This window comes from Dromiciops gliroides, chromosome 1 (genome assembly GCF_019393635.1).
Source record: "Dromiciops gliroides isolate mDroGli1 chromosome 1, mDroGli1.pri, whole genome shotgun sequence".
Taxonomy (NCBI): Eukaryota; Metazoa; Chordata; class Mammalia; order Microbiotheria; family Microbiotheriidae; genus Dromiciops; species Dromiciops gliroides.
The window spans coordinates 680319119-680346559 of NC_057861.1; the positions used below are offsets into that span (position 1 = coordinate 680319119).

The window sequence follows — 27441 nt, forward strand, 5'->3', positions numbered from 1 at the left end:
TGTATCCACTGCCCCATGCTATCTCTCTGACGTCTCTGCATGGAGATGATCATTAAACCCTTGAGAGCTGATGAGGTTACCAGGTGTGAAAGCAGAGTAGAAAGAGGAGAAGGCCTGGGACATAGAGAGATGATGATCCAGTGAGAGACTGAAAGAGCAGAATCTCCGAACTGGAAAGGGCCTCAGAGATCGTCTAGACCAACTAGGATCTGAACAGAGAATCTCCATAAGGAAGCGTCCAGCCTTTGCTAGGAACTCTATAATGCATGAGAAACAGCTCGTTCCACTTTGGGATAACATGAAATATGGGAAAGATTTTTTTACATCCATCCAAAATCTACCTCTAAAGTGTTGACCTCTTGTTCTTAGGTGAACCTCTGAGGCCAAACACTGCAAGTCGAGTCCTTCCAGATGACCGTCCTTCATTTACTCGAAGCCAGCTCTTGTGTCCCTCTAAACCTTTTCTTGTCCAGGATAAACAGCCCCAGTTCCTCAAAGCATTCTTCCTCAGGCAGCATGATATTGAAGCCCTTCCCTCTCCGCATTTTTCTCACCTAGACACTCTTCTCCTCTTTCATCAGTGTCCTTCCTAAAATGTGGCGCCCAGAAGTAAACACGTTGCTCCAGATGTCATGCAACCAGGACTGCGTACAGTGTGACCACCCCTTCTGAAATCTGAAATTCAGGGTTCTTTTAATGTTGCCCAAGATCACATTAGCTTTTTTTGGCTGCCATGTCACACTGTTGACTTGTAGTGACTTTGCAATCCACTAAAATCCTAAGATTCTAGCCTCATATTGTCCATGGGATATCCACCTTATATCCACTTTTTGAACCAAGATGTAAAATTCTATATCCTATATCCTTATTAAATTTCATCTTATTAGATTTGACCCAGTGTTAAATCCTTTTGAGATACTTTTGCATCCTGCCTCTATCATCCAATATGTGAACTGTCCCTACTAGATTTGTTCTTTCTGAATATTTGATAAGTGTGCCATCTGTGCCCATATCCAAGTGATGGATAACAATATTAAACAACACAGGACTGAACACAGATCCCTTGAGTACTCCATTGAAGATCTCCTTACAAATTGATAGCAAATGATTAGTGAGTGCTCTTTGGGTCTTCTTGTTTTTCAGTTGTTTTAGTCATGTCTGACTCTTCATGACCTCAACTCATTTTTACAGATGAAGAAACTGAGGCAAACAGTTAAGGGTCTTGCCCAGGATCACACAACTAGTAAGTGTCTCAGGCCAGATTTGAGTTCAAAAGACTTCAGACCCAGCACTCTATCCACTTTACCACCTTGCCTGCCATTTACCCATTTCCAAATCTATTTAATTGGAACTTTGTCTACACCACATGTATTCATCTCTGACCCAACTTGTGAAACTTTGTCAAATTATTAAACTTTTTCTATGACGTTCCCCTCATCTTGTAGTGTAATAACACTATCAGAAGGGAAATGATGTTATTCTGACATGATTTGCCCTTAAGGAACTTGTTGCAGGCTGACTTTTTCTTATTCCCTCTTCTATTTCTAATTGTCCACTTATTGTCCCTTGCTTTTTAGAATTTTGCAGGGGGGCAGCTAGGTGACACAGTGGATAGAGCACCAGCCCTGGAGTCAGGAGTACCTGGGTTCAAATCCGGCCTCAGACACTTGACACTTACTAGCTGTGTGACCCTGGGCAAGTCACTTAACCCCAGTTGCCTCACTAAAAAAAAAAAAAAAAAATTTTGCAGGAATCTAAGTCAAGTTATTGGTGCTTATTTTGCAGATTCTCTTTCTTGAAAATTAAGAAAACATTTGCTCTTTTCCAGTCCTGCAGTATCTGTCTGTGGGTTCTTTCAGAGGTCACTGATGGTGCCAGACTCTGAGTACCGTGGAGTGAAGTTTGTCTGGGCCCCTTACTGTGTAATCATTAGAGGCAGTTAGATGCTCCCTTCCTTTCTCTTAGGGTCAGACACCTTATTGGCCATTTATGTTCCATCCTTTTATAAAATAACAGTTAGGTACTTTTACCTTTAAAAAAACTTTGTTATTACATGATTCATCCCATGCTCAAGACCCTTCTTTAAGTCTCTTCTTTTACCCAATATGGGTTTTTAAAAATCCTTTGTTTTGTTGTCCGTAGCATTTCTGAACAGCCTCAGTTCATGCTGAGCTTCAGCATTCCTCCCACACATCTTACAGGATTGTGCCACAGTTTGGTATAGGTTCTCTACGACCTTCTCTTTTTTTCTTTTTTTCCTTTTGGTGGAGCAATGAGGGTTAAGTGACTTGCCCAGGGTCACACAGCTGGTAAGTATCAAGTGTCTAAGACTGGATTTGAACTCAGGTCCTCCTGAATCCAGGGCTGGTGCTTTATCCACTGTGCCACCTAGCTGCCCTCTACAACCTGCTCTTGCTTCCATCCTCTGTCTTTGTAATTGGTCTCTTTAGCTCCTCCTTTTCTTTGTCATCTGGAATAATTCTTTTAGTGTCTTCAGAGTTTCATTCTTGAGAGCTTTCTATCTCTTCTGAACTAACTTCTTGTGTAGAGCTTTAGTCCATAGGACCTTATCTGTCTATGTTCTGAATTCTTTGAAATTTGTTCTCCCAGAATCCAGGGTACCTGTCAGATGTATCCCTTGCTTTCTTCTCTTTCTTATCAGCCCTTCTAAGGTGGAGAAAGAGTTTGCCTCCCAGGTTTCCAGCATTATCAGTTTAGCACCAAGATCCTTCTTGTCAGTGAGAATCAGATCCAGAGTAACAATTCCCTTTCCTTGCTTCTTCTACCTTTTCTTCCAGGTTGGCAAACTTGATTTTGATTTTTGATGGTTTGTTTGTTTGTTTGTTTTTAAGGTGGGGTAGGGGACAGAGTGGGGGCGGGGGGGTGGGGAGATGACCCAGCTTCCTACTTCCATCTCTGCTTCTGCTGCTGGTTCTACCTAAGCTTCCAAGAGAGTAATAAACTTTTTTTTCCAAGAGAGTAATAAACTCTTTTCTAGTTCCTGCTCTTGGTTCAGGTTGACTGCATCATTGTTCTTGTTTCTGCTAAAATGTAAACTCCTCAAGGGCAAGGACAATTTCATTTTTGCCTTTGTGTCTGTAGCATCCAGCATAGTTCCTTGAACAGTGGGCACATAATAAATGTTGAATTTAACTCAGTTGCTCCCCTGTTTCCACTAATCACCAGTAGTGATAACTACTGATAATTATATAACATTTTAAAGTTGGCAGAGCACTTTACAGATAGCTCATTTGAGCATCTCAAAAACCCTATGAGGTAGTTACTATTATTGTCTCCATTCTGTAGAGGAGAAATAACTCCCCCTTTCAGGAATCTTCACTGATCTCCCTACTGCCTGCAGAATAAAATGCAAATTCCTGTCATATAAACTTCTTCACAATCTAGCTCTGCTCCAAAGGTGTTAGACACGAAGCCTGCCTGTGCTTGTAGCTCAAACCAGATTAAAATGTAACTGGGAAATATTTAACAAAATAATTAAAAATATGTTAGAACATGGATCATGTTAATATATTGTTAGTTCTAAGTCAGTCTGAACCTTGTGGGATCCTTATGTACAGTTGGTTCAGTGCCCCACTCCCACCCCATTTCTATTTGAGTTTGACACCACTTCTCCAGGCTTTCTTTCCAGGTGGATGACAAGTTCCCCTCCTCGCCGTATACAACCTTGTCTGCTTCTTTATCCTCCTTAATACAATCTCCATGCTGGGAATGCTGTCTCTCCTCTCCTCCACCCCATGAAATTTCTAGCTCCCTTAAGAACTTAGTTTACCTCCTTCAAGAAGTGTTTATTGATTCCCTCTATTGTTAGTACTCTCCCATCTCCTTGTCTTTATTTTGTATATATTATGTGCTCACTTATTTGTTCCATGAATATGTGGTATCTGCCCACTAGAATTTAACCTCTTGAAGGCAGACGAATTTTGTATTGGTTTTCCAATCATTGATCCCAAGGCCTCAGAACCTAGTTCCCATTATAGGAGTTCCAGCCTACTCTTCCTTGTTAGGGATAGTACTTATGTCTTCTTCCTCCCCGTTTTGGTTTAATTAATCATGGATTATTTGTGTGTTCTCAGCTCAGGACCCTGGAATCTCCCCCAGCCAGAGCCTGTGTGCAGAAGGCTCCAAAACCCTCACCTCAGGCTCCCTGTCTGAAAGTGGAGTGGTACCCGTTGAAGCGTGCTGCTTGGTCATCCTGGCTACAGAGAACAAAGTAAGATGGGAGGGAACTAGAAGCTCCCTCGGTCTCTTTCCCCTGTGGCATGGACAACTCATCATTAGGAAAGTCTGTCACAGCTTGATAGAGTAGTGTATACATGGCCTCATGTTTAGTTTTCTAATTCTCCAGGCACTTGACTGTTCTCTTTTATGCTTCTCTTATATGCTGTGGACTAGAGGTCCAAGCTGCCATCTCCAGATGGTCAGCTGATCACATCCCACTTTCCCTTCAGACTGTAGTTTTCACTAATGCCACTAAAAGGGAACACTACGTAAAATCATGGCTTTTCTTGGGAGAAGGAGCTTTATTCAGGAAGGTCTGTGTTTAGACAGTGACTTGCCTGGTAGGCCCTGGGATAAGGGAAATGCTGTATCACTAAGTTTTCTGAAAACCTCAATTCATTTTGCCCCCTTGTGACTTGTATGCATTCTTTTTTTTTTAATGTTTTTATTTTTCTCACCCCCTTTTTCCTTCTCTTCCCCATGATATAGTTGGAAAAGGCTGGAAGTCTAGAAATCTAAATTCTGGTCCCCACAACTAGCTGACCATAAGCAAGTCACTAAAACACTCCATTCTTCTATTTCTGCATCCATGAAAGAGTGAGAGAGGATGAGGAAGAGGCGCGAAAAGGGAGGAGGAAAATAATGACTCTTTCTCTCTCTCTGAAACTGGGTTGTTGCAAAGAACAAATGAGAGAATAGTAAGGTACTTTACAAATGTCAAAATTACTATATCAATAAAATGGTTATAATTAATTAATTTTTTAAAAATTAAATTAAAAAAAAAGTGATATGGTGAGTAGTTGACCATCAGGGTTGTTGTTGTTTTGAGGAGAGGATAGTTCTTCACCAAACCAACCCCTTACTTTAAACTTGTGACTCAGAATTTGACCTCCATGATGCAGGGGGGAGTTCATTTAAGTCTAAGGTGAAGTGTGACTGGCTTTTACTCACAGTGACCTCTCCTGGTAGCCAAAGCCTGAATAATCTAACAAAGCAACTAAAAGCTAGGGTTTCTGATGAATAATAAAATCAAATCAGCACTGTGGAAAACACAAAGAAGTATAAAGCACTATCTTCAGCCTAAGAAGTTAGCAGTCTAGTAGATTCGATGAGACGTAAAAATGTGTGGAAAGTATGAAATGGCAATAAAAGATTCAAACAGTTTAAGACACTAGTAGACGAACTGCGACAAAATAGATTAATCATAGAATTGTTGTTTAGATGAGAATCAGTGTGAGCATAGTGCCCCCTTAGGGAAGACTTCATCCAGGAGGCAACAGAGGAGTTGCAGCACTGTAAGTGATGGGCAGGATTTAGAGGAGAGGGAGGGCATACAGGGATTCAGGAACAAAAAGTGTGAAAGTAAGGTAAGTAAGATGTGTTCAGAGGATAATAAGCATATATGTTTTGGCTGGAAGAGAGAGAGGGTAGTGGAAGGTTATGTTAGGGCCAGACCAGAGAAGGCCTTGAATGTTGATTACCCAGTCAATCTCTGCATAAAATCCATTTGGGGCAACATTGCTTTTCTTCTATACTTTTTTCCTCCTTTGTGTGCGTACTCTGCTTTGCCATTGTAGGGTGGTTCGTGTGGGCTGAAGGCATCTGGGGAGAAGTCCTGGGGTTGTTGAGCCAAGGCCATGATAGAATCAAAGACTTAGTGTCTGGTATTTTATCCTGTAAGCAAAGCAGACATCACCCCCCACATTGTTGGCATGTGGTGTCACACCATATAAGGTTTAGAAAGGGGGGCAGTTTGGGAAAGAAGCCAACTGAAGTAACTGTCACTGCCCTGTTTCCAGGTGGCTGCAGAAGAACTCTGCTCCCTGCTCAGCCAAGTCTTCCAGATTGTTTACACAGAGTCCACCATAGACTTCTTAGATCGAGCGATATTTGATGGGGCCTCTACACCCACCCGCCAACTGTCCCTGCACAGTGGTAGGTAGCCGAATTAGGAGGAAAAATCTGGTGGCCTGTTGGAGTCTTCGCAGGCTGGGTGGATCCTTAAGCAGTTTTCATTGTGGCTGGGACTTTACTGTTCTAAATGAGCCTTTTTCCATTCAGACCCTCATAAAGAAACCACCTGTCTTAGCACTTAACTAGGTTAACCCTCTATCATTGGTCTCTGGTTTGGTTAATAGAAAACACCAGCAGAAGAGAAGCAGGACCATTTTATCAGCATTCTTAGGGAGAACACTCTCAGACTGTTTGTTGGGTTTTATCTAGTAAAGGCAAAAACTTGAGATGAATGAAGGAATAGTACTTATTAAGCACCTAATATGTGCTAGGCAGTGGAGATGCAGATACAAGAGTTTTACAGTTCTTCCTCTTGAAAAGTTTATATTCTTTTTATTTTTATTTATTTTTTTATTTTTTTAGTGAGGCAATTGGGGTTAAGTGACTTGCCCAGGGTCACACAGCTAGTAAGTGATAAGTGTCTGAGGCCGGATTTGAACTCAGGTACTCCTGACTCCAGGGCTGGTGCTCTATCTACTACGCCACCTAGCTGCCCCGAAAAGCTTATATTCTAATATCAGGAAACAATAATAGAAGTCTTACCTGGAGAGAGACAGGGTTTGTGAAGCCCAGCAGGAAGTTGATTATCACCTCCATTCCAGCAACTGTGGTATTATTGTTTTGAATGTTGCTTCCAGAGGTTTGGGATGTCAAGCAAGGAGGATTTGCCTACCAGGGACAAAAAGATTACAGGACGTCTGGGCAGCCCTCCTTTCTTACTTGGGGGAGAGGGGAGTTTGGGAGACTGAGAGACAGAGAGAAATGGAGATAAAAGGACATTTATATAGATATAGACAGAAAAAGAGAGGTGGGGGGAGGAAGGAAGGAAGAAACAATTTATTATTTCACTTTATATTCACTATAACCCTGGGAAGTAGATTGTTGTTATCTATAAAATCCCCATTTTGCAGATAAAGGACTGAAAAGTGACTGGCCCAGGGTCTCACAGTTAGAAAGTGTCTGAGACTGGATTTGGACTCCAATCCCAGTGCTCCACCCACTGTGCCACCCAGCTGTCATTGGTTTCCAGAATGATTGTATAGTCATTTTTGCAAATTTGATGAAAGCAGAGCATTTTTTTCATATGGTCACAGGTGGTTTATAATTCTTTTGAAAACTTTCAGCTTCCATATTCTTTGATGACTTAATCTACTGGGGAAGTGACTCAAGTGAAATTATGAAAATTTTGGACCACCTGCAGTACTTTTCTTTGGGACGATCAGAAAGGTTTTTCTTTAATTATATGAGCATAGGTATTTATGGAGTCAGGAAAAACTGAGTTCAAATCCTGTCTCAGAAAATTACTAGCTACATGTGACTGGCCAAAACATTTAATCTCTCAACTGGGAAAAAAAGGTGATAATAATAGCATCTACCTTACTTTGCTTTTGTTGAGAATCAAAGGAGATATTAAAGTGCTTTGTTAACCTTAAATTTCTCTATAAATCATGGCTGTTTGGTTTGGGTTATTTTCATTTTTAAAACAAATCCAGTTCACAGTAGCCCTCATGTTTGGGGTCCTTATCAAAGCACTTTAAGAATACAAATTCGAGGTGCAGCTAGGTGGTGCAGTGGATAGAGCACCGGCCCTGGAGTCAGGAGGACCCGAGTTCAAATCCGGCCTCAGACACTTGACACTTACTAGCTGTGTGACCCTGGGCAAGTCACTTAACCCCAATTTGCCTCACCAAAAAAAAGAATACAAATTCATATACCTATAGACATAGCCACTGCTTACAATGTGTACTAAAAGACCAAGATAGACAGCACAGAAACTTAGGTCTGCTCATTTATTACCAATTTAAAGATTACGAGACATTACTAAGTTTGTTTAAAATGCATTATTGTTTTTCTTTGTTACGAAGAAGGAAAAGTCAGCACTAAAGCTTTGAAAAACCAATAAATAACAAACATTTTTAATTAAAAAGCTGTGTACCATGCACTGTGCCAGGAGCTGGGGATTTGTATTTGTACACAAAGAATGAAACAATCCCTACTCTTGCGTTTTAAATATCTATATCTGTATTAATATATTGGGAATTGGGAATTTTCTTATACACACACACTCAAAACACCACACAATAAATACAAGGTTGTTAGGGAGGGAAATACATTTATATGCCAAAAATATTTCATCTAAATCTTCTCACTATGTTATCTACTAGCCCTCAGATCATGCTCCCTCCTTTCTTGAGGTGTTCATTATTTGTCTCACACTCTTAACCTTGCCAGTAGATGTCTGTATCAAGGTACTGGACTGGGTGATAAAAATGAAGTATAACTTCAACTCAGTTGGTAGGCATTCACTTCCTATCTACTATTTTGCTATCACAAAAAGTTCTAGGTGGAATATTTCATTATACATGGGACTTTTATATCCTTGAACTCATTAGGGATGCCACCAAGGAAGGAGATCACTGGGTCAAAAGTTGTGAACAGTTTAGTGAGTTTTCCTGCATAATACTAAATTGTTTTCCAGAATGTTTGGACTCTCAACTCCATCAAGAGTCATCTTTGCCAGGGCAGCTAGGTGGCGCAGTGGATAAAGCACCAGCCCTGGAGTCAGGAGGACCTGAGTTCAAATTCGACCTCAGACACTTGACACTTACTAGCTGTGTGACCCTGGGCAAGTCACTTAACCCTGGTTGCCCCCCCAAAAAAAAAATTTATTTTTATACAATGAAAGTTGGGTGTCTTGTTTTTTGTGTTTAATGATTTGGTTATCAGATCTCCCCAATTTACTTTTTATGATGTGATGTTTTATAATCAGATCACTTAAATATTTAGAACTTGTTATGTCATATGGTAGTAGATACCGATCTAAACTTATCTTTTACCATGCCAACTTCCATTTTTCCCTTCAGTTCTTACTGAATAGTACCATAGTAAGTTTTCTTGAGTTTATCAAATACTGTGGTATTGGGGTCATTTGCTTCTGGGTCTGTCTAATCTATTGGATTAATTACTTATAGGACTTTCATCTAGAGGAGAAAATATAGAAGGAAATGTAGAGTTGGAGCAAGAGCAAGAAGGATATCCTCCCCTATCTTTTGTTGAGTTAACTAAAAACAAGGAACCCTTTTGAAATTTCTTCTAGGAAGCCCAAGATTTCTGACCTATTTCCTTCTGCAAATGCCAGGACTCTATAAAGAACTGGAGTTTTGTTTTTTTCGTTTTACCATTTTCCTATCAACGGTAACCAACTTATTAGCAAGGGGACTTAGTACTTACATATTCTAAATTGTGATTCAGTTTTTGTTCTTTAAACACTGAAATTCCTGATAGGTTATTTTTAGCGAGTTTCTTCCCTTTGTCCAAATTTTAGCGTTTTCCCTGTATCCACTTATGTTCCCACACACATTGTTCATGCTGGTTTTCATGCCCATAACGTACATCCCTTTACCGACCTTCTCTGACACTTCCTTAAAGGCTCCAAACAAGAGAGAGCTCCTCCTTAAAGTTTGATCTGAGTATTACTATCTATAATGTTCTTTTACTTCTCTGGATTTCTCTGATCAGCATTTAGGGTTTATCTTTTTTTGTTTGTTTGTTTGTTTGGTTGGTTGGTTGGTTTTCTTAAACTTTCAAGAAGAGCTTTATTCAGTTCTAGTTCTACATTATACTTGTATCCATTAACTGCTTAGTGATGGGAGCTGTAGTTATTTCTCTTTCATCATGTTTTAACTCAATAGATTTTTTTTTCATTAAAGAAAGTGACAATCAATTTCCATAGCCAGTATTTTTTTTTAACTTATCCTGTTAGGTCTGTGTTTTTTTGTTTTTGTTTTTTTTACATTATTTATATATTTATTTTTTTGGCAGGGCAATGAGGGTTAAGTGACTTGCCTAGGGTCACACAGCTAGTAAGTGTCAAGTGTCTGAGGTCGGAGGGTTTATCATTTTCAATTGGCACTAAACTACATTCCTTTGTTGATGGATGTGAATCCTGTCTCAATCATTAATAAGTGTTTGTGTCCCAAACATTGGATGACGTGCAGAGGATATAAATACAAGAGTGAAATAGCCCCTGCCCTCAAGCAGCTTATGTTTTATCACGTGGGATAACATATTCACATAAAAATACATTTGAAATAGATGGAAAGTGATTTTGAAAGGGAGGGCACTGGAAGCTGTGGAGCACTTAGCAAAGACTTCTTGTAGAAAGTGGCACTTGAGCTAAGTGTTAAGGGAAACTAGAGATTCCAAGAGGTAGAAGTAAGGAGGGAGCACATTCTAGGCATGGAAGGTAGGAAATAAAGTGCCAGGCATGAGGAACAGTAAGAAGTATATGAAGAAGAGTGATTTATAAGATTGGGAGTGTAGCTAATGCATTGTTGGTGGAGTTGTGAATGGGTCCAACTATTCTGGAGAACAATTTGCAATTATACTCAAAGGGCTATGAAACTGTACATACTTTTGACCTAGTAGTACCACTACTAGGTCTGTATCCCAAAGAGATCAAAAGAAAAAGGAAAGGCCCTATATATGCAAAAATATTTGTAGCTGTTCCTTTTGTGGTGGCAAAGAATTGGAGACTATAGGCATGCCCATCATTGGGGAATGGCTAAATAAGTTGTAGTGTAGGTGGCATCTTGTGGTACTATAAGAAATGGTGAGGGGAATGGTTTCAGAAAAACCTGGGAAGACTTACTTGAATTGATAGAAAATGGAGTGAGCATAACCAGGAGAACACAACAGCAATATTCTAACAATGATCAAATGTGAAAAATACAGTGATCCAAGACAATTCCAAAGGACGTATGATGAAAAATGCACTCCATCTCCAGAAGAGAAAACTGATTAACTCTGAATGCAGATTGAAGCATACTTTTTTCACCTTCTTTATTATTCTTGCCCTTTTGGGGGCAACATATCTAATATGGAAATATGTTTTGTATGACTTCATACATAATTGATATATTGCTTGCCTTCTCAATGGGGAGGGGAGGGGCTGGAGGAAAGGAGAGTTTGGAATTCAAAATGTTTTATTAAAAAAAGGGGGGCAGGGGCAGCTAGATGGCGCAGTGGATAGAGCACTGGCCCTGGATTCATTAGTACCTGAATTCAAATCCGGCCTCAGACACTTAACACTTACTAGCTGTGTGACCCTGGGCAAGTCACTTAACCCCAATTGCCTTACTAAAAACAAAAAGGGGGGGGGCAGGGGCAGCTAGATGGCACAGTGGATAGAGCACCAGCCCTGGAGTCAGGAGTACCTGAGTTCAAATCCGGCCTCAGACACTTAACACTTACTAGCTGTGTGACCCTGGGCAAGTCACTTAACCCCAGTTGCCTCACTTACAAAAAAACAACAACAACAACAACAAAAAAAGGAATGCTTAAAAATAAATAACTAAATGATTGGGACTGGAATAGTGGGCATGAGAACTGATATTTGATCCAGAGGTTACTGAGTAAGGCAGTGATGCGGTCAGACCTGATCATCTCCCTTCCTAGACGTTTTTGTATCTTCTACAGAGCCTGGTAGCATGTCTTGTACATAAGAGACACTCAGTAAATGTTTATTGAACTCAGATCAGCAGAAGTTTATTAGCTCTATTCAAGGCACTTGCTAGATTGGGGGGCTGACAGCTAAAAATGAAACAGCTCCTTCCGTCAAGGAGCTCACTGCTTATAGTATGTTGGATGGGACTAACATACCCGTGCTAAGGTCAGTAGATTCATAGTGATTTGAGGAGGAAGGGGAAAATTTCAAGAGAGGCACCCCAAAGAAGATAGGGCACCAAAGTTTCATTTGTTTTTGCTGTTTTATCTCTTTAGCATAAAGCTAAGCACTCCAGCACTCATCTATGACTTGGCAACTTGAAAAGGAGGTACTTACACCTGTCTTTAAAAGTTTATCCCCACTTTCTTTGCAGATGACTCTTCTACAAAGGTGGACATGAAAGAAGCCTATGAAAGTGAAACAAGTTCTTTGTGAGTAGATATGGTCCCCTGAATCCTTTAGCAGATGTGGCTGAAGTGGGGTCAGGCCAAGGCCATCTAGCAGATGACCATTTCCCCATTTCTTTCCAGTTCAGGGGAGCTATCCTTTTCCAAGCATTCCCCTGATACATCGTTGGTTGATTGAATGTAGGGGAGGATTTAGCAGCCTGCATCATGTGCCATATTTCATATCCAAAGATGATATTATTGATCTATTGTCATTAGGATATATGTTTTTAACTGCTTCCAAGAGTAGGGTTACCCTTTCCCCAATCTGTCTCCACTCTTATGTTCAGATTCTCTTATCTTTGAACTGCCATCCTGTGTCAGCATGATGGGTCATTCAGCTAAGAATGTTCCTCATTGCATACAGCATAGTTGTCTTTACTGTTACCATCCTTAAAAGTTAGGCATATCGCAAAGCTTCTTATGTCTCTGGTGCATAAATTCATTCAAACACTTTCTGAATCCAAGGAAGCAGTTTATGAGTAGCAGTTTTACCCTGAATGAATTGCCCTGTGGGTTGACACAAATAGCCAACATGCCATGGAACTAAGCTAATTGGTTTGTAGCATGGCAATCAGCCTTGCTCATTACCTTGAGCTTTATGGTCACATTTCCACCTGCCTTCTGGACTTACTTATTTAGATGTCCTACCAGCACCTCAAGCGCAGGATGTGCCCCAAACTTAACCCCTTATTTTACATTCAAAACCTCCCAGCTTCCCTACGTGTTTAATAGCACCTTTTACCTCATCCCTCAGGTGCAAAATCTGTCATCTTTGACTCGTCCTTCCCCCTCATTCTGCACATTCTGTCCTGTTGATTTTATGTACACAAAATTTCACATTCATCCCTTCTTGTTACAACCCTAACTCAGCCCTTCAACACCTCTCCTAAGTGGTCTTATCTTCAGTCTTTTCCCATTCTAATTCATTCTTCAGTTTAATTCAACAAACATTTATTAACCACTCACTGTATGCAAGGCACTGGTACAGAAATAAAACAGGCCCTGCCCTCGGGGAATTTGGAAACTACTAGGAGGAGAAGGTGGGGGTGTAGCGTGTACACACATAAATATAACTCAGGGTAAATCAGAAAGAGAGAGAACACTAACAACCAGGTCAGTACAAGGTGGCTTCGTGGAGGAGATGACACCTGAGCTGCGCCTTGAAAGCAGACAAAGATTCTGAGAGACAGGGACAAGGAGGCAGAAGGTAGAGGGCAAAGTTGGGGAAATAGTTAATTGTCCATTTAAATTGGAATAAGTCTAAAAAGGCAAGTGGAGCCAGATTTGGGGGAGGGGATGGGGTATTAAGTGCCCGGCAAAGGAGTTTGCATTTTGTTTCTCAGCCAGTGGGGAACTGCTGGGCATTTCTGAGCAAGGGACGTGTCTGTGCTTTAGGGAGATTGTTTAGGCAGCTGTTTGGAGAGTGGGTTAGAGGCAGGAGGTGAGGAGGACCTGAACGGGGTGGTGATTACAGCCATATGGTAAAGAGGAGGGCGTGGGTGCCAAAGTGTGAACATGGAATCCAGAAGACTTGGATTCCAAAATAATCCTCTTAATACACAAGTCTGGACATCTAGTGGGTCCACATCCCCTGCAAGGTAAAAGACAAGCTCTTTTCCTAGAGCTTAAGGCTGTTCCAGGATGACTCCCGTCTTACTTTCGGTCTACTCTCCTTCACATTTCCTGTGTTCCAACCATGCTGGACACCCTGCTCTCACCCAGCCTCCCCCTAGACCTCTTCAGCCGTGGCGCATCCACACAGGCCATCTCCCGTGCTGGCAGTGGACTCCTGCATCTCTGCCTGTGAAACTCATTCTTCCTTCATAGCCCAGCACAGCTACTTCTCTCTGCATTCATACACAGGAACATAGATAGCTTATCTTTCTTTACTTAACAGTAAGCCCTTCCAGGGCAGAAACTTTTTTTCAATCAGCTCATTAAATACCAGGCCTTGCTCACATATTTATGTTCTTACTGTTTCAGCTTGTTTTCAAAATTGCTGGATACAGGTGGCACCTCATCCTCTTCCTTCACACAGCCATCTCCTCACATCAAAACAGTCAGCGAGAGTGAGCTGAGCACCACAGCCTCCGAACTCCTGCAAGACTACATGATGACGGTGTGCCTGGCCTCCTTCCCTGTCTCCTCCTCCTCAAAGGGCCAGGCAGCATTGCTAATGTTTTATCACCCTGTGGTTCATATAGAAGATACAGTCAAAGTGGGGGTGTCAAAAGAAAACTTAACCTGGCCCTCATCTGCCTTGTCTGCTGAGACACAGGAGCCAAGGTTTTGGGAAGGGGTACTCCAAGCTTGGCTATTCTGGGCCCAAGAATTGTAGCTGCCCTCCTTCAGCATGCAAAGCTTCCTCACCGCGGAACGTTGTAGCCAACTGGCCTTGTTGGGTAACACACTATTGCCTCCTGGAGGAACAGACCATTCATAGCCAGGTTCAGTTGTGGTGGAGCAGTGGGATTCAGAATAAAGAATCAGAGAGATAACTTGAAGGGTCAGAAACAGAGTTAATGAAAAATAGAATAAATTTGCTAGAAAGAGCACTGCACAAAAGAAGGCTTTATTCTGAATCCCACTGCTCCACCGCAACTGAACCAGGGTCCTTGTCCCTATTTACTGACTTAGGGCAAGTATCAAGTCATACACCAGATTTCCCATTTCATTCATTTTACTACCAGATCAATGAGAAAAAGTATGTCATGGGGAAGGGGGCGGGGTGGTAGGGTTGGAGAAGTGTAAGAGCTGGTTGCATTTGGGCATTTCAGTATTTGTAAGGCTGGTCTAACGAACCTCTCAGTCCGTATTTGACCAGAGAGGTCTGAGGCTTTGTGGTGGATATGAACTTTTATCTGAGGATTCTAATAGGCTGGCCTGCAAGTACATGGTGGATGGCTCATTGCCTCTCCTCCCCACCCCAGCCACCACTTTACTGCCCTTTTCTCTCAGCACTGTAAGAAAAGCTGGCCTTGAAGGATTTCTTCTTCAAAGATGTGTAGTGCAGGCATCAAAAGCAGGAGCTAAGGATGGAAAATCAGGTTTCTTTTGATATAAGATGAAGGGGGAAAAAAGAAAAGAAAAAAGGGGCAGCTAGGTAGCACAGTGGATAGAGCACTGGCCCTGGATTCAGGAAGACCTGAATTCAAATCCAGCCTCAGCCACTTGACACTCTACTAGCTGTGTGACCCTAGGCAAGTCACTTGACCCCAATTGCCTCACCAAAAAAAAAAAAGAAAAGAAAAGAAAAGATATAAGATGAAAGGGTCATAGCAGTGAATCCAGAAACACTGCTGGAAATGTAATAATGATGCCCAGTTTACCCATTAACTTCTCCTCATTCCCTATGTAACCTTGGGTAGCATCCTCTGTGGGTCTCAGCTCCCTCATCTGTAAAATGGAAGGCTTAGATCAGACAGCCTGGAAATTTCCTTCCTCGTCTACATCTGTGATCCTAAGATCCTGTGCACCACTGACTTGTGTGCTCTCACTATTCTTCTAGTGAAATAACCAGTCATTCTCATTGTTCCTGGTAAAAGCTCCTAGTACTTCCTACGAAATGATTCACCCAAAGGGGAAGCCATGCCTCTGGCATTCTCTTCCAACGGCTCTGGGAAGCAAGGCCCTTTCCCTAAGGGTCCTAGTTGCTCAGCCAGGGAAGCTTTGAGGGCCTTGAAAAGGGACTAGGGAGATCAGAGCCATCCCTTTCCAGAAAGGGGAGAGATCCTTTAGACACAGGGTAGGTAATTAATGCCCAGGTCAGCTTTGCAGTTCCATGACTGAGTGAAAAAGTATGTGTTTAGCACTCGGGCCAAGTCTGGGAGACTTTGCCTCCTTATCCCCATATTTTGTCCTGGTCTGATTTTCCTCTGGTCCCTCTTTGGGTACAGTTATGAGGTGAGAAAAAAGGGAGAGGGAAATGGTGGTTATTCCTGATTCACCTTGAGGCCCTGGACCGCAGGCTCAGTACTCCCTCAGAGAGAAAAAGTGTTGGGGACCTGAATGACACGGAACTTCAAGTTGTCTTTTCTCTGCCACATAATCCACTTGGCAAAAAGGTTCTCCTTCATTTCTAGACTTCCTGGTGGCCCCAGTTGTCACAGTGTTGCAAGGCTTTCCAGGGGCATTTAGTTGGGTAATCATGGATACGGGTACGAGGGATGACTGATAGCACTGGTCTTTGGTTGTATTCTCTTGGCAGCTGAGAACCAAGCTGTCATCCCAGGAGATCCAGCAGTTTGCCATGCTGCTGCGTGAGTACCGAAATGGGGCCTCCATTCATGAGTTTTGCATCAATCTGCGGCAACTTTATGGAGACAGCAGGAAGTTCCTGTTGCTAGGTGAGCTGGAAAGACTTGTATATAGACAGAAAGAGAGAGTGGGGCGGGGGGGTCGAGTTGTGTGGTCATGTGGCCCTATGGGCCTGCCTAGCTCTTTTCAAGAAGTTCGGCCATTGAGTGAAGAATGTTTTAGCCTTAGCAATTCATGAAAGAGTTTTCAGAGGTTGGAAAGAGGCAGCTCCTTGGTGGGGGAACAGGGAGATTGTGATCCTGATCCAATAGATGTCTCTCCATTTGTCTCTCTTGCCAGCCAGTCTTGGCTGATGGAGTTGAATCACTTCTACAGGACAAGGGTAAGCCTGAAAAATGTTTTGTACCTCCTTTGTGGGACAAGCTGTCTTTAGAATGGACAAGAACAAAAGCAGTCAGCCCTCCATGGACTTTGCCACATATCCTCCTCCCAAACTTAGCTGCCCATTTAAAAAAAAAAAAAAGATGCTTTGCATTTACATAACACTTAATTTTCCAAAGTACTTTCACACATATTCTTTCATTCAGTCTGCACACCTCTAGAAGGGACTCAGGGCAGACATTTAATAACTCCCTTTAATAGATGAGATTCAGAGAACTTGGGTGATTTGGTGAAGGTCACAGAGCTCATCTTTTTCAGAGTTAGGTTTGGAATCTGCACCTTAGAACTCTGCTCTCTACTGGTTTGGCTCAAGGCATATTATCAAGACTTAATGCTTGGCTTCAGATAGGATTTCCTCCCCAATACCATTATGGAATGAAGTAACAATCAAATTGGTTATTTGGTTGTTTTGGTTTGTTTTCCTCAAGGCAATCAGGGTTAGGTGATTTGCTCTAGTTCACACAGATAGTGTCGAGTCTGAGGCCAAATTTGAACTCAGGTTCTCCTGACTCTAGGGTGGGTGCTCTACACATTGTGTCACCTGGCTTTCTTAGTCCTGTTATTTGTTGCTATTTTTCAGCATCTAGAAATTAGTGTCTTTCAGTGGGAATAAGAAGTATGGCTCCAAATTTGGAGCTTTAGGCTTGAGTCCCAGTCCTATCATTTATTAACTCATTTAATCTCTCAGTTTCCTAACCTGTGAAATGGAGATAATCTGGAATGGTTTTACAGAGGGACCCAGAAACTGACTTGCGCATCTAGTCTCAAGAGCTAGCTAAGCTCAACAAGGTCCTTCCCCAGAAGTTAGCAACAAGTGACTCCTGGAGGGGCTGTTGTCTGCAGCAGTGGAAAGCACATCCCCACAGCTCGGGAGCACGGCTGTGTTGCTGCTGACAGGTCTACCTAGATCCATACAGAGATGTGGGCCTCCGGGGCCCTCGGTACCTCTCTAGGATCCCACAGGCTGCAGAGAGGCAGCAGCCAGTCATCAAGTTCAGGCTCAAAGAAGAGGGGTCTCAGGGCTATCAAAGGAGAAGGGGACTGGACACCAGGCCTTGTGAGTGACTGAGGACTTCAGGGCCATGTTACTCTAGCAGCCAAGTATAACTAAGCCCCTGGGAGTGATGGTAGCTCCAGTCAGCAAAGCAATCCACATGAGTTCTCTTAGACTTCGTGCCTTCAGGTCAGTTTTCTGCCAGGTGGTGGGGATAGAAGTGAATGAGACAATCCCAATCCCACCCTACTCTTGTCTCAATGGTGCCTAGCCCTGCATTTTGATTGGGTGCCTGAGGCTAGCCAGATCATATCCTCTGTCAGACATGCAGGGCATTTCCAATGATATGTACCAGTAGGATTGGATCTCCATACTTTTAAACCTTTGACTTTTATCAAGATCAAGGCACCCCTTGCAGGTATAAGTTACAATATGGTTGTGAAGTGCCTATATTGTCGTTCCCCCTGCTCAAAACAAAAATGTTTCATACTATCCCTGTCTAACTTACCTATAGTAAGACAGGGACACTTGGTCTCAAACATTTGGGGAAAAAAAAAGATCAAGGCACTCCTCCTCCAAGAAGCCTTCAGCTACTCCAGCCCATGTTAAGGACTACTTTCTTGGAAATCTCATGGCATTTGTAATCCGTATCATCTTGATTATCTGTTGTTTTATATTGTTCTCTATTTCAGATGTTCTGTTTCCTCTTATGAATCACTAAGACTCTGAGCTTCTTAAGGTCACCTCCCTTCTTCCCAAATACTTAATACATGGCTGAATACATAGCAGGCATAATAAATAGCTCTTGAATTAAATTACCAGAAGTGTCCAGGAAGGCCAAAAAGATATACCTAAACCTAAATTCGATAGAAAGTGAAAAAGTAGACCCTACCAGGGAAGTTAGCCCCCAGAGTGAGTTGGTAATGAAGAAGGTCTCACAGGAACAGACCTGAGATAAGAAATCTGAGCCACCTGTATAAGATTAAGGGGAAGCTTGACATAACATGTAAGTGGTACTAAAATGGGCTTTGTTAGTCTTCAGGTGTTAAATGACCAATTTATTGAGTATCCTTACTCAAGGGCAATCTCCCCTGGTGCATTTAAATTTTATTCATTTTTCAAATTTTGATTTTCACCCAACTATTTAGGTGCCATCTACTGTTTATACTTGGAATCATTTCAGAAGTGTCCCTAAATTAATTAGATTCTGCTTTAGCTTAGTGGAAAGTTACTGTTTTAACCATCAGAGGGAGCTCTTGTTCCCCTAATAGAATAGAAACACTGGAAATAAACTTGAACCCAAAAAGTGTCTAATCAGGCCCAAACCTCACCTCTGCAGATTTCATGCCACCACAATGGATGAAATACTTCACCAATGTTAATACACTATGGCAGACCACCATGGAAAAGGGATGATTGTCTCTGAGAACCTTTCTGTGTCATTGCTCAATGAATTGTAGAATAGAGGAGGGCCCAGTCATGGGTGTGTGCAGTTCCCTCCCTGACTTCTTTCTGAGCAGCACATCACAAAGCCCAGGCCATGTCTGGGGTGGTGGGCTGATGACAGAACCTAGGGTGTTTTACCAAGACATTGCTATGAAGCTATAAATAGTTTTGTATAAACTTGACTTCTTGCTAGTTGTTACCTCAGCAGATGATTGGTGGAGTGTGGTAGTGGACTCTGCAGCCAGCTCCCCTCTTCACCACCTTTCCCTCTTCCCCCAGAGTTTAGCATCTTTGATAGAGACCACTACAACCGAGGGTGATCTAGAAGAGGGCAGAGTGGAGGAAATAGAGAGCGGCCCCAGGGAGGCCAAAGGACTTAGAGTCAGCTCAGAGAACTGAGTTAGACTCCAAAGACTAAGCTCAGGCCAGAGCAATCCCTTCTCTGAGCCATTATTTCCTAGTCCATAAAATGATTATATCAAGATGTTGAGAATTATTAGGAATATAAAACCCAAAGGAAAAGAGCACATCCTCAACAGCCAGGTTTGATTTTTGTAGCAAATCAAATTGGCTGCAGACCCCGGACCCTCTAACAATATTCGAATCTAAGGAAAGGGTATGGCATACTGGGAAATATTGGACTGAGAGTCAAAAGACCTGCATTCAGAGGCCAGCTCCCACACTTCTGGCTGTGTGACTGAGGGCAAGGCACTGCCTTTCTCTGAGCCTCAGTTGCTTTGCCTATAATTTGAGGATAATAACACTGGGACCACCTACCTCACTGGACTTTTATAAGGAAAGCTCTTAGTAAGTCATAAAGGGTTATAGAGATAGAAGGAGTACTTATGTTCTTTGGAGGGAGAGCTGTTTGTGATTGCACAAGTTCTTCACCTTACACCTGCGTGGCCTGACTTGTGGTCTGACCTTCCCCTCTCTGGGCCACTGTAAAATGAGTGCATTGGGCTAGGTGACTTCCCAACTCTAAACCTTATGAAATCTGTGTTCCTGCAGAAGCCCTGATATCGCCTCCTTGTTTCTCTCCTCCCCCTGTGCCTCAAGCTCTAGATAATGGAATTGTGTTTATTTCCCATTCTCGTTCCGATACCTACATTCCCGTCCCAGTGGTTGTGCCTCCCGGGGTGCATCTTTCTCATACAGTGCAGGAGATAGAATTGCTCTGTGGTAGAAGTTCGGTAGCACCGGTGATTGTTATCCTTCCTTTCTGTCTCCCCTCAGTTCATTCTCCCCATTCTCTGCCAGGTCTGAGGCCCTTCATCCCAGAAAAAGACAACCAACATTTTGAGAACTTTCTGGAGACAATTGGAGTAAAGGATGGCCGAGGCATCATCACCGACAGCTTTGGGAGGTACCGGCGGGCAATGAGCACCACGTCTAACTCGACCACCAATGGGAATGGGGCCGCAGGCAGCTCAGACGACCAGTCTGCGCCGTCAGAAGGGGATGAATGGGACCGTATGATCTCTGACATCAGCAATGACATTGAGGCGCTCGGCTGCAGTATGGACCAGGATTCTTCATGAGGAAAAAGCGTGAGGGAGGGGAGGAGAAACAGCTCTCAGGCCTGGAAGGGGCCTTCCCCTCCTTCTGGCTCACCCTCTCCCGTAGCTGTCATCCCAGTCCTTCCTCAGAAAAGGTTCTAGGGGACCAGCCATCATGTTGAACCCCTTGTTTCCTTCCTTAGTGGTGGGAAGCAGGATGGTGTCATTAGATAGCATAGGTGAGCTAGGACCCTTCTACTGTGAAGAAATGAATGTGTTGTGTGAAGAGGAGGGCTTTTGGGTGCCAGGAATATAGGAGAGCTTTGCAATTGTCCAAACTGTCCATGTTCCTTGCTCCCACCCACTACCCAGAAAGTTCCTGAGTAGGAGTGTGTCAACCAAGGGATGGCAGAAGGATGGGGAAAAGAGCCAACTTTGTGAAGTTGTGGCTCACTTCAGTTCCCCTGGACAGTTTACAGTTTTGCACATGATGTTCCTGTTGTAACTCTCAGAGACCTTTTTTGAAAAATGAAGTTTATCACAATGTGAATAATTTAAATCTGTTGTTGTCAGACACATTTCTAGTCTAAATGGGGAGGTCGTATGTGCCAAGAGAAGTACATTTTAGGTGGTAGGCAGTTCCCCTTTTAAATGCTTACCAGGGATGCTGGAGAACTCGACTGGGCTATGTAGAATATGGCATTGGGGAGTTTTCACTGACTTCTGCCCCCATCAGTTCACAGCCCTAATAAGATCTCATGGGCCAAAGAGGGGAGCGTGCTCTGTTCACTGAGACTATCCTGGCCTCTTTTATATATGCCTAGGAGAAACCTATTCCTGGAGAATAGGGGCTTGGCCAGAGAGGGGCCAGGTGTGGACTCATCTGAGTTTGTTGGGTGGTCTCCGTCGCCTTCTCCAGCACAGCAGTTCCCTGGACACCCTGCTGCTTTCCCTAAACCCAGAGGAAGCTGCAGCTGTCGGTGCAAGGAGCTCCTCATGTCTGGCTTGCTCTGGTTTTCCCTTCTTAGAACTGGGGCTGAGATAGTGGCAGTCCTGTAGGATCAAATGGTCAGGATTCTCTGAGGGACAAGAGATAGTAATAAGTGGAAGACCAAATCATGTTCACTTAACTGGGAGGCTTTACCTTTGCATGAGGTATATAATATAATGTACATGTAGTGTAAATATGCTCTTATAAAGACACTTATTTTTTTAATCCATATGCCATACTGATCCTGGCTTGGGAAGCCAGCCTTCCCAAGGTGGTAGGACTTGCTCTCCTCTTGGCGTAATAGCCTAATTCCTTAATTTATACTAGGGTTATATTTTCTACTCCTTTTTAGATAAAGCTTCCCAAGACTTTGCCAAGGGACAGTCACAGCTCTGTTTTCATTCTGGGGTAAAACTGTTAGTGCGCAGCAAATCCTCTCTGACTCTTTCCCGGAGTGGTTTAGTGTAGAGTCTCATTCTCATTCTCCCTTGCCTTCTTCCATCTATTTCCTGGCCCTGATCTCACCATGTTCCTTCTTCATCTGTCTCATTCTCCTGCTTTTGTTCTCTCTTGGGCTTTCTCTTGCCCTGGCCTCCCCCTATCTCTGCCCAGCCCCCTCCACATACCCCCCCCCACCTTTTCTTCTCCCCTCCCCCCTCTTTCACATATGCATATGTTCCTACTGAGCGCCAGTGAGGCTGGTCACATGACACTGACTTGGCTAGCCATCTGTGACCTTTATGTATGTAAGTTAGCTATGAGAGGGTCACAGTTTCTACCACCGTGACTCATTGCTAGATGGGAAGTTTCTTTGTGAAACTCCTTAGCACAGGCAGGCTAACGCCCAGTCCCCAGCCCAAACCTTTACCTTTTGAATTCTCATTCTTGGACATAGGGTCATAGATGTACAGTGGAAAGGGGTCTTAAAGGTCATCTAATCCAGGCTTCTTATTTGTAAAATGAAGTATTTGAGGACCAGAGAAGTGAAATGACTTATCCAAAGTTACCTAGTCAGTAAGTAGCTAGAGACTGAATGTAAACCCAGATCCAGCATTACTTCTACTTCACCACACCACCTCCCTCTGTGCACCTCAGTGGATCCTGGATTCTCAGACCAATGGAAAACCAGTCCAAGATGAAGTTCATGCTTGGGATGGGGAGGGCAGGGTCACCGTGCGGGGGACCTAGTCTCAGAAACTAAGCCAAGGTAGGGCTGTAGGCAGTATGGATGTGTTTCAGTTCTCCCTCCTCTGTTGGGAGGTCAGGCAGGATTCATGAGAATTCTTATCACAGATATGTGCCAGCTCAATCTCCCTGTTCTGTACCTCCTCTCAGAGACCTTCCTTCCTAACTTCTTGACTTCCTTTCTCTGGGCCCTCTCAATAGTGGCTACAATCTCAACCAGCTTTCCCCAAGATGGAAAGCATGTCTGCCTATCATTTCAGTCTCTATGCTAAATCTCACCCAGAAGATAGATGTATATGAAATCTAGACTTTAATTGAGAGCTCTAATGTGGTATATGCTGCACATTGCAACCCCAGTTCATCTATGCATCCCCACTGACTTCCTGTCTCCGAGCAGCTATGGCTGGCTAGTCATCGATTTCAGTAGGACCTATGGCACTGACCTAGGAACTCAACCTTCACAGGGAAAAGTGGTGTTGGTACCCAGAGTTTAGGAGAGGGGTCAGCTCTGGAGGAGTGGGAGAAGGGAAAAGGAGAGAGGAGGAATCATAATCCATTGAACTGCCTAATCTTTCTGGAAATGTCTTGGACTCAGCCCTCTCCAGGCCAGATAGAAGCACCCTAACTCCAGAGTTATTCAGGTTCAGCTTTGCCTGAGCTAGAGTTTTGTTTTGCTTTTAAAGATTCCAAAGTTTATTTATTTGCTCAATATTAACAAAGCATCATTAAAATTTGTCTCAAGAGCTAAAAAACCAAGGATCTCTATTCCTACTAAAACAACAGCGCAGGGCATGCCTTCATCCCAAGGTATAACCTGGACCCATGCCTCTGACCTAACTCAGACTTACAACTAGGTCAAGACTACCAATAAAGCCTCATCCCGGTCACCTTCTTGGGATTAGAGCAGACACCTCTTATTGATTTGGGCGGCACCAGACTAACTTCCAACATAAATCCCAGAAAGGGGGCAACCTCAACTGTTATGTCAACATTTGTGTGGGACTTTTTAGGATTATGAGAATGGCTCTGGGCTCAACAGTTCCAGGCAGCCTGCTCACAACAGAGGCAACATCTAGAGAGAAGGAAGATAGTTGGGAAATGGAGGAGAAGGGAACAACTTTCTCTTTGTTAGGCAATAAATAACCAGAAATGCAAAAGAGTCACTAAAAGCCCTCTCCCTCAGCAGCCTCTAAAGCAGTGCGAGGATAGCTCCCAGGCTTGGCTGGGGCAGCAGGTGCCCCCTCCTCACTAATGGGCACAGCCAGAGAAGAAGCTAGTGTTGCTACTGCTGCTCCACCCCTGGGGCCTTGTTCTCCCAGGAGGTGGCTGCAGGGCTAGTCTTTAGAGGGGCAGGGGAAGAGTCCACTTCCTTAACTTTGTGACTGACAGCCCCTGGCCCCCATCATACATCTCTTGCGTAGTCTTGGTATGGGGGAGAGGCTCAGTCCGGGGGGTCACTTCTGTGGGAACCTCCTGCTTGAAGGAGCCTTCAGAGTCGTGTGTATTTGTTTTCAGTACTGCTGGAGGCAGCCACTTGCTGTCCTGAGCAAGGATCTTTCGATCTTCAAGAAGGTCATTCAGAGGACATTTGACTTCTTCAGTACTGACCATAAATTCTGCTTCGTTTCCAAGCCAGTTCTTCACCCAAGCTACACTTCTTTCCATTCCTCAACTCTGGCTCTGTTGTCTTCTCATGGCTTCCAGTGTCTACGTTTTTCATCAGCTTCTTTCATCTGACACACTAACTGTACTCCGGCTTTTCAACAACTATATATCCTGCCTAAGTTTGTAGTCTGTGTGATCTGTGGATTCTTTTCACTTCAGAAACTTCAATCGTTCATTCAGTTTTTTCTTCAGGTCAGAAATTTCCCCTTCTAGCCTCTGGAGCCATTTCTGATGATGCTCATTCCACTGGCTTGGTTGACATCTTTCTTTGCTGAATCGAGTAAAAAGATCAAGTCTTCCTTTTCCTTTTGTAGACTGCCAACTTCCAACTCTAGGCTTTTCATGTTATCCTGAGGCTCTTCAGGCACAAAGGAAAGGCAAGGAGAAGTGGGCGGCCATACAAGGCCACCTTGACTGGGATACCTTTCACCTCTACCTTCATCCTTGTCTTAATGCTGCAGGTCTCTGGGGTCCCTGCCACTGAGATCTTTCCAAGACCTCCTGGGCTGTCCTCACCCCCACTGCAGCTTTTCACTGTCAAGTTTCAAATCCCAAAAGTTTTAAAATCCCAAAGCCCTTTCTCTGGTTGGGGAAGAAGAACAAGAGTAGCAACAAACACCCCAAAAGGCTCCCTCTAGAATTGAGCTCTTCAGAGATTGCAACATGACTGCCCTAGGGGTACAATTGCATTGTCGTATCTGTCCCTTTCTGTATTACCCACCTCAAGGCTTTGGAGGGGTGGGGTTCAAGTGTTCTTCACAGTGAATTGGGCATTTAATTCTATTCTCTACAATTGCCAGCAAGAAGGCACCAACACCATGAGCTCCAACCCAGCCACTAGCTAGGATCCTCTAGCCAGACTAGAGCCCCTGGTTGACTGATGGTGATCAATTGTTTCTGTTATACAGAATAATGGGCAAGGAGACTGTCCCTTCCTTCTGCCCAGAACAACAAGGCTGACAGCTCTTTGCTCAGCCCAGAGATGAGCTTAACCTTAACTGACCATGGATATGCAATGCCCTCCTAGGGCACGGAAATGCAAAGGGAATTGGGGGCAGAGAATCTTGCCCTTTTGGAGATTCTGCTTCCCCCAAAGGCTTGAGACGAAGCTGGATGTCTCTCCTGATTTAAGCAAAATATGAAAAGCCAGTTTGACCTAATGAATAAAGTAGAGCATGGCTGTTCACTCTAGAGAGGATTCCTCTACTAGCAAGCTTCCTGGTGCATTGAAGATAGGCTATAATTCACAGAAATTGGATTAACACATGAAGTTTCTAGCACCTAGCATAGTGCTGGTCACATGGTAGATGCTTGCTAGAGACTTTACTTGGGGTGATCAGGTCATTGATGGTGTAGATGAGGGCCACCTGTATTCTTGGTGGCCCTTCACCAAAACCCCAGCTTGCTAGGGGCTTCCCCAGAACTTTGGCCATTAGAATTGTTAGTGCCTTTGACGTCACCGTGCTGGAATTAGCGTATGCTCAGCTGACAAAGCTCAGGCGATGACAGGTTGGGGGTGATTTTCCGGAATCGACTTCAGGGACTTGCCTGTTACAGACCTGTAGCCATTGTCATACATGCTGAGCGACGTGACTCAAGAAGAGCTGCAGTATTTTTGTATTGGTAGCCATGGATTGTTGGGTCACTGGGAACAAAGTTCTCTGGGTACTGGGCTATTTGAATAATTGTCTTCCTCTCTCCCTGCCCCCATGTCCTTCCCTGGCCCAGCCTTGTCCAGGACTTGGTCAGTTTCTGAAACTGAAATTTGTCCCCAGTGCTATGCCTGGGTAGTGAAGGGGGTGGGGGGGGGGGAGGGCGGGGATTGGATGGGAGAGATGCCTTTATTTTTTATATGGTCTCTAGATTTATATACAAAGGTAATTTGCCCTATGGGCTTCTGGGAATGGGGATAAATCAGGGCCCTAGAGTTTGAAAGCACTTCAGTCTCCCCAAGTGGGCTTTGTGCTGGTGAGACTGAGAGGACTTTGGCCCCTGACACAGTCACCTGAGCCATTAAAAATGTCCTCAAGCTTTTGTGTGGGATTGTGGGAGATGGGGGGCAGCTGTATGTATGGCAAGATGTTCCTCACCTCATTTGTACGCGGTTTTGTATGTATGCTTTCTGTATGGAGTCTTTGTTACAGGTAAATATATTCCAGCACCCAACCTATCCCTGCTTCTTTTCCTGAAGTCCCACACCGGCATTGTCGTCTAAGAAGTGGCCCCAGAGTCCCCATACATAGGTCATCAGTCTAGAGCGTCTGGTCCTCAGAAGCTGTCCAGTCCAACCTCCTTATTTTTGTAAAATGAGGCAGCTGAGGCCCAGTGACTTAGTGCCTAAAGTCACACCAGGTAGTAAGCAGAAGAACCAGAATTGGAACCCAGGTCATTTTGTCTCCAAAGTTAACGTTCTTTTTTACTGCGCTATATTTCCCTAACCTTTTGGTAAGGAGGAATTAAAAGAGGTAGCTTTAGAAACTTTAGGAACATCCCTACGAAGAAGATCATGTTGGTAAAGCTCTTAGCAGAGTTCTGGCCCAGCAGGATTGCCATATGGCCTATCCATACAGGCTACCAAAATAATTCCCTTCGACTTGCACTCTTCAGAGATGGCAGCCTAGCTACACAGGAGGTGCTTAATAAATGTTCATTCCTTCCCCCTCCCCCTGCCAGTAGGTCCACTTGGTCTCCTGATTTGGACTTGGGTCAAAAGAAACAGAAGGGGCCACGGGACCATCAAGTAGTCCTCAATAAAC

The 27441-nt window shown here is 43.6% G+C and overlaps 1 protein-coding gene and 1 non-coding gene across 5 annotated transcripts in view; both read left to right on the forward strand.

The window, feature by feature from the left end:
• CCM2 (CCM2 scaffold protein) overlaps nucleotides 1–26855 on the forward strand; it is a 134768-nt gene extending 107913 nt beyond the window's left edge. For all 4 annotated transcript variants that reach the window (XM_043986678.1, XM_043986662.1, XM_043986685.1 and 1 more), the window contains exons 5-10: nucleotides 4095–4231; nucleotides 6039–6174; nucleotides 12132–12189; nucleotides 14191–14326; nucleotides 16415–16553; nucleotides 20606–26855. In XM_043986678.1, the coding sequence (XP_043842613.1) occupies nucleotides 4095–4231; nucleotides 6039–6174; nucleotides 12132–12189; nucleotides 14191–14326; nucleotides 16415–16553; nucleotides 20606–20886 (887 nt within the window). In that variant the 3' untranslated portion in view covers nucleotides 20887–26855. The remainder of the gene's footprint in view (nucleotides 1–4094; nucleotides 4232–6038; nucleotides 6175–12131; nucleotides 12190–14190; nucleotides 14327–16414; nucleotides 16554–20605) is intronic.
• Nucleotides 18312–18441, forward strand: LOC122737753. Its single transcript, XR_006354532.1, has one exon. It is a non-coding gene; the product is annotated as a small nucleolar RNA SNORA63 (small nucleolar RNA).
• Nucleotides 26856–27441: the final 586 nt, after the last annotated feature.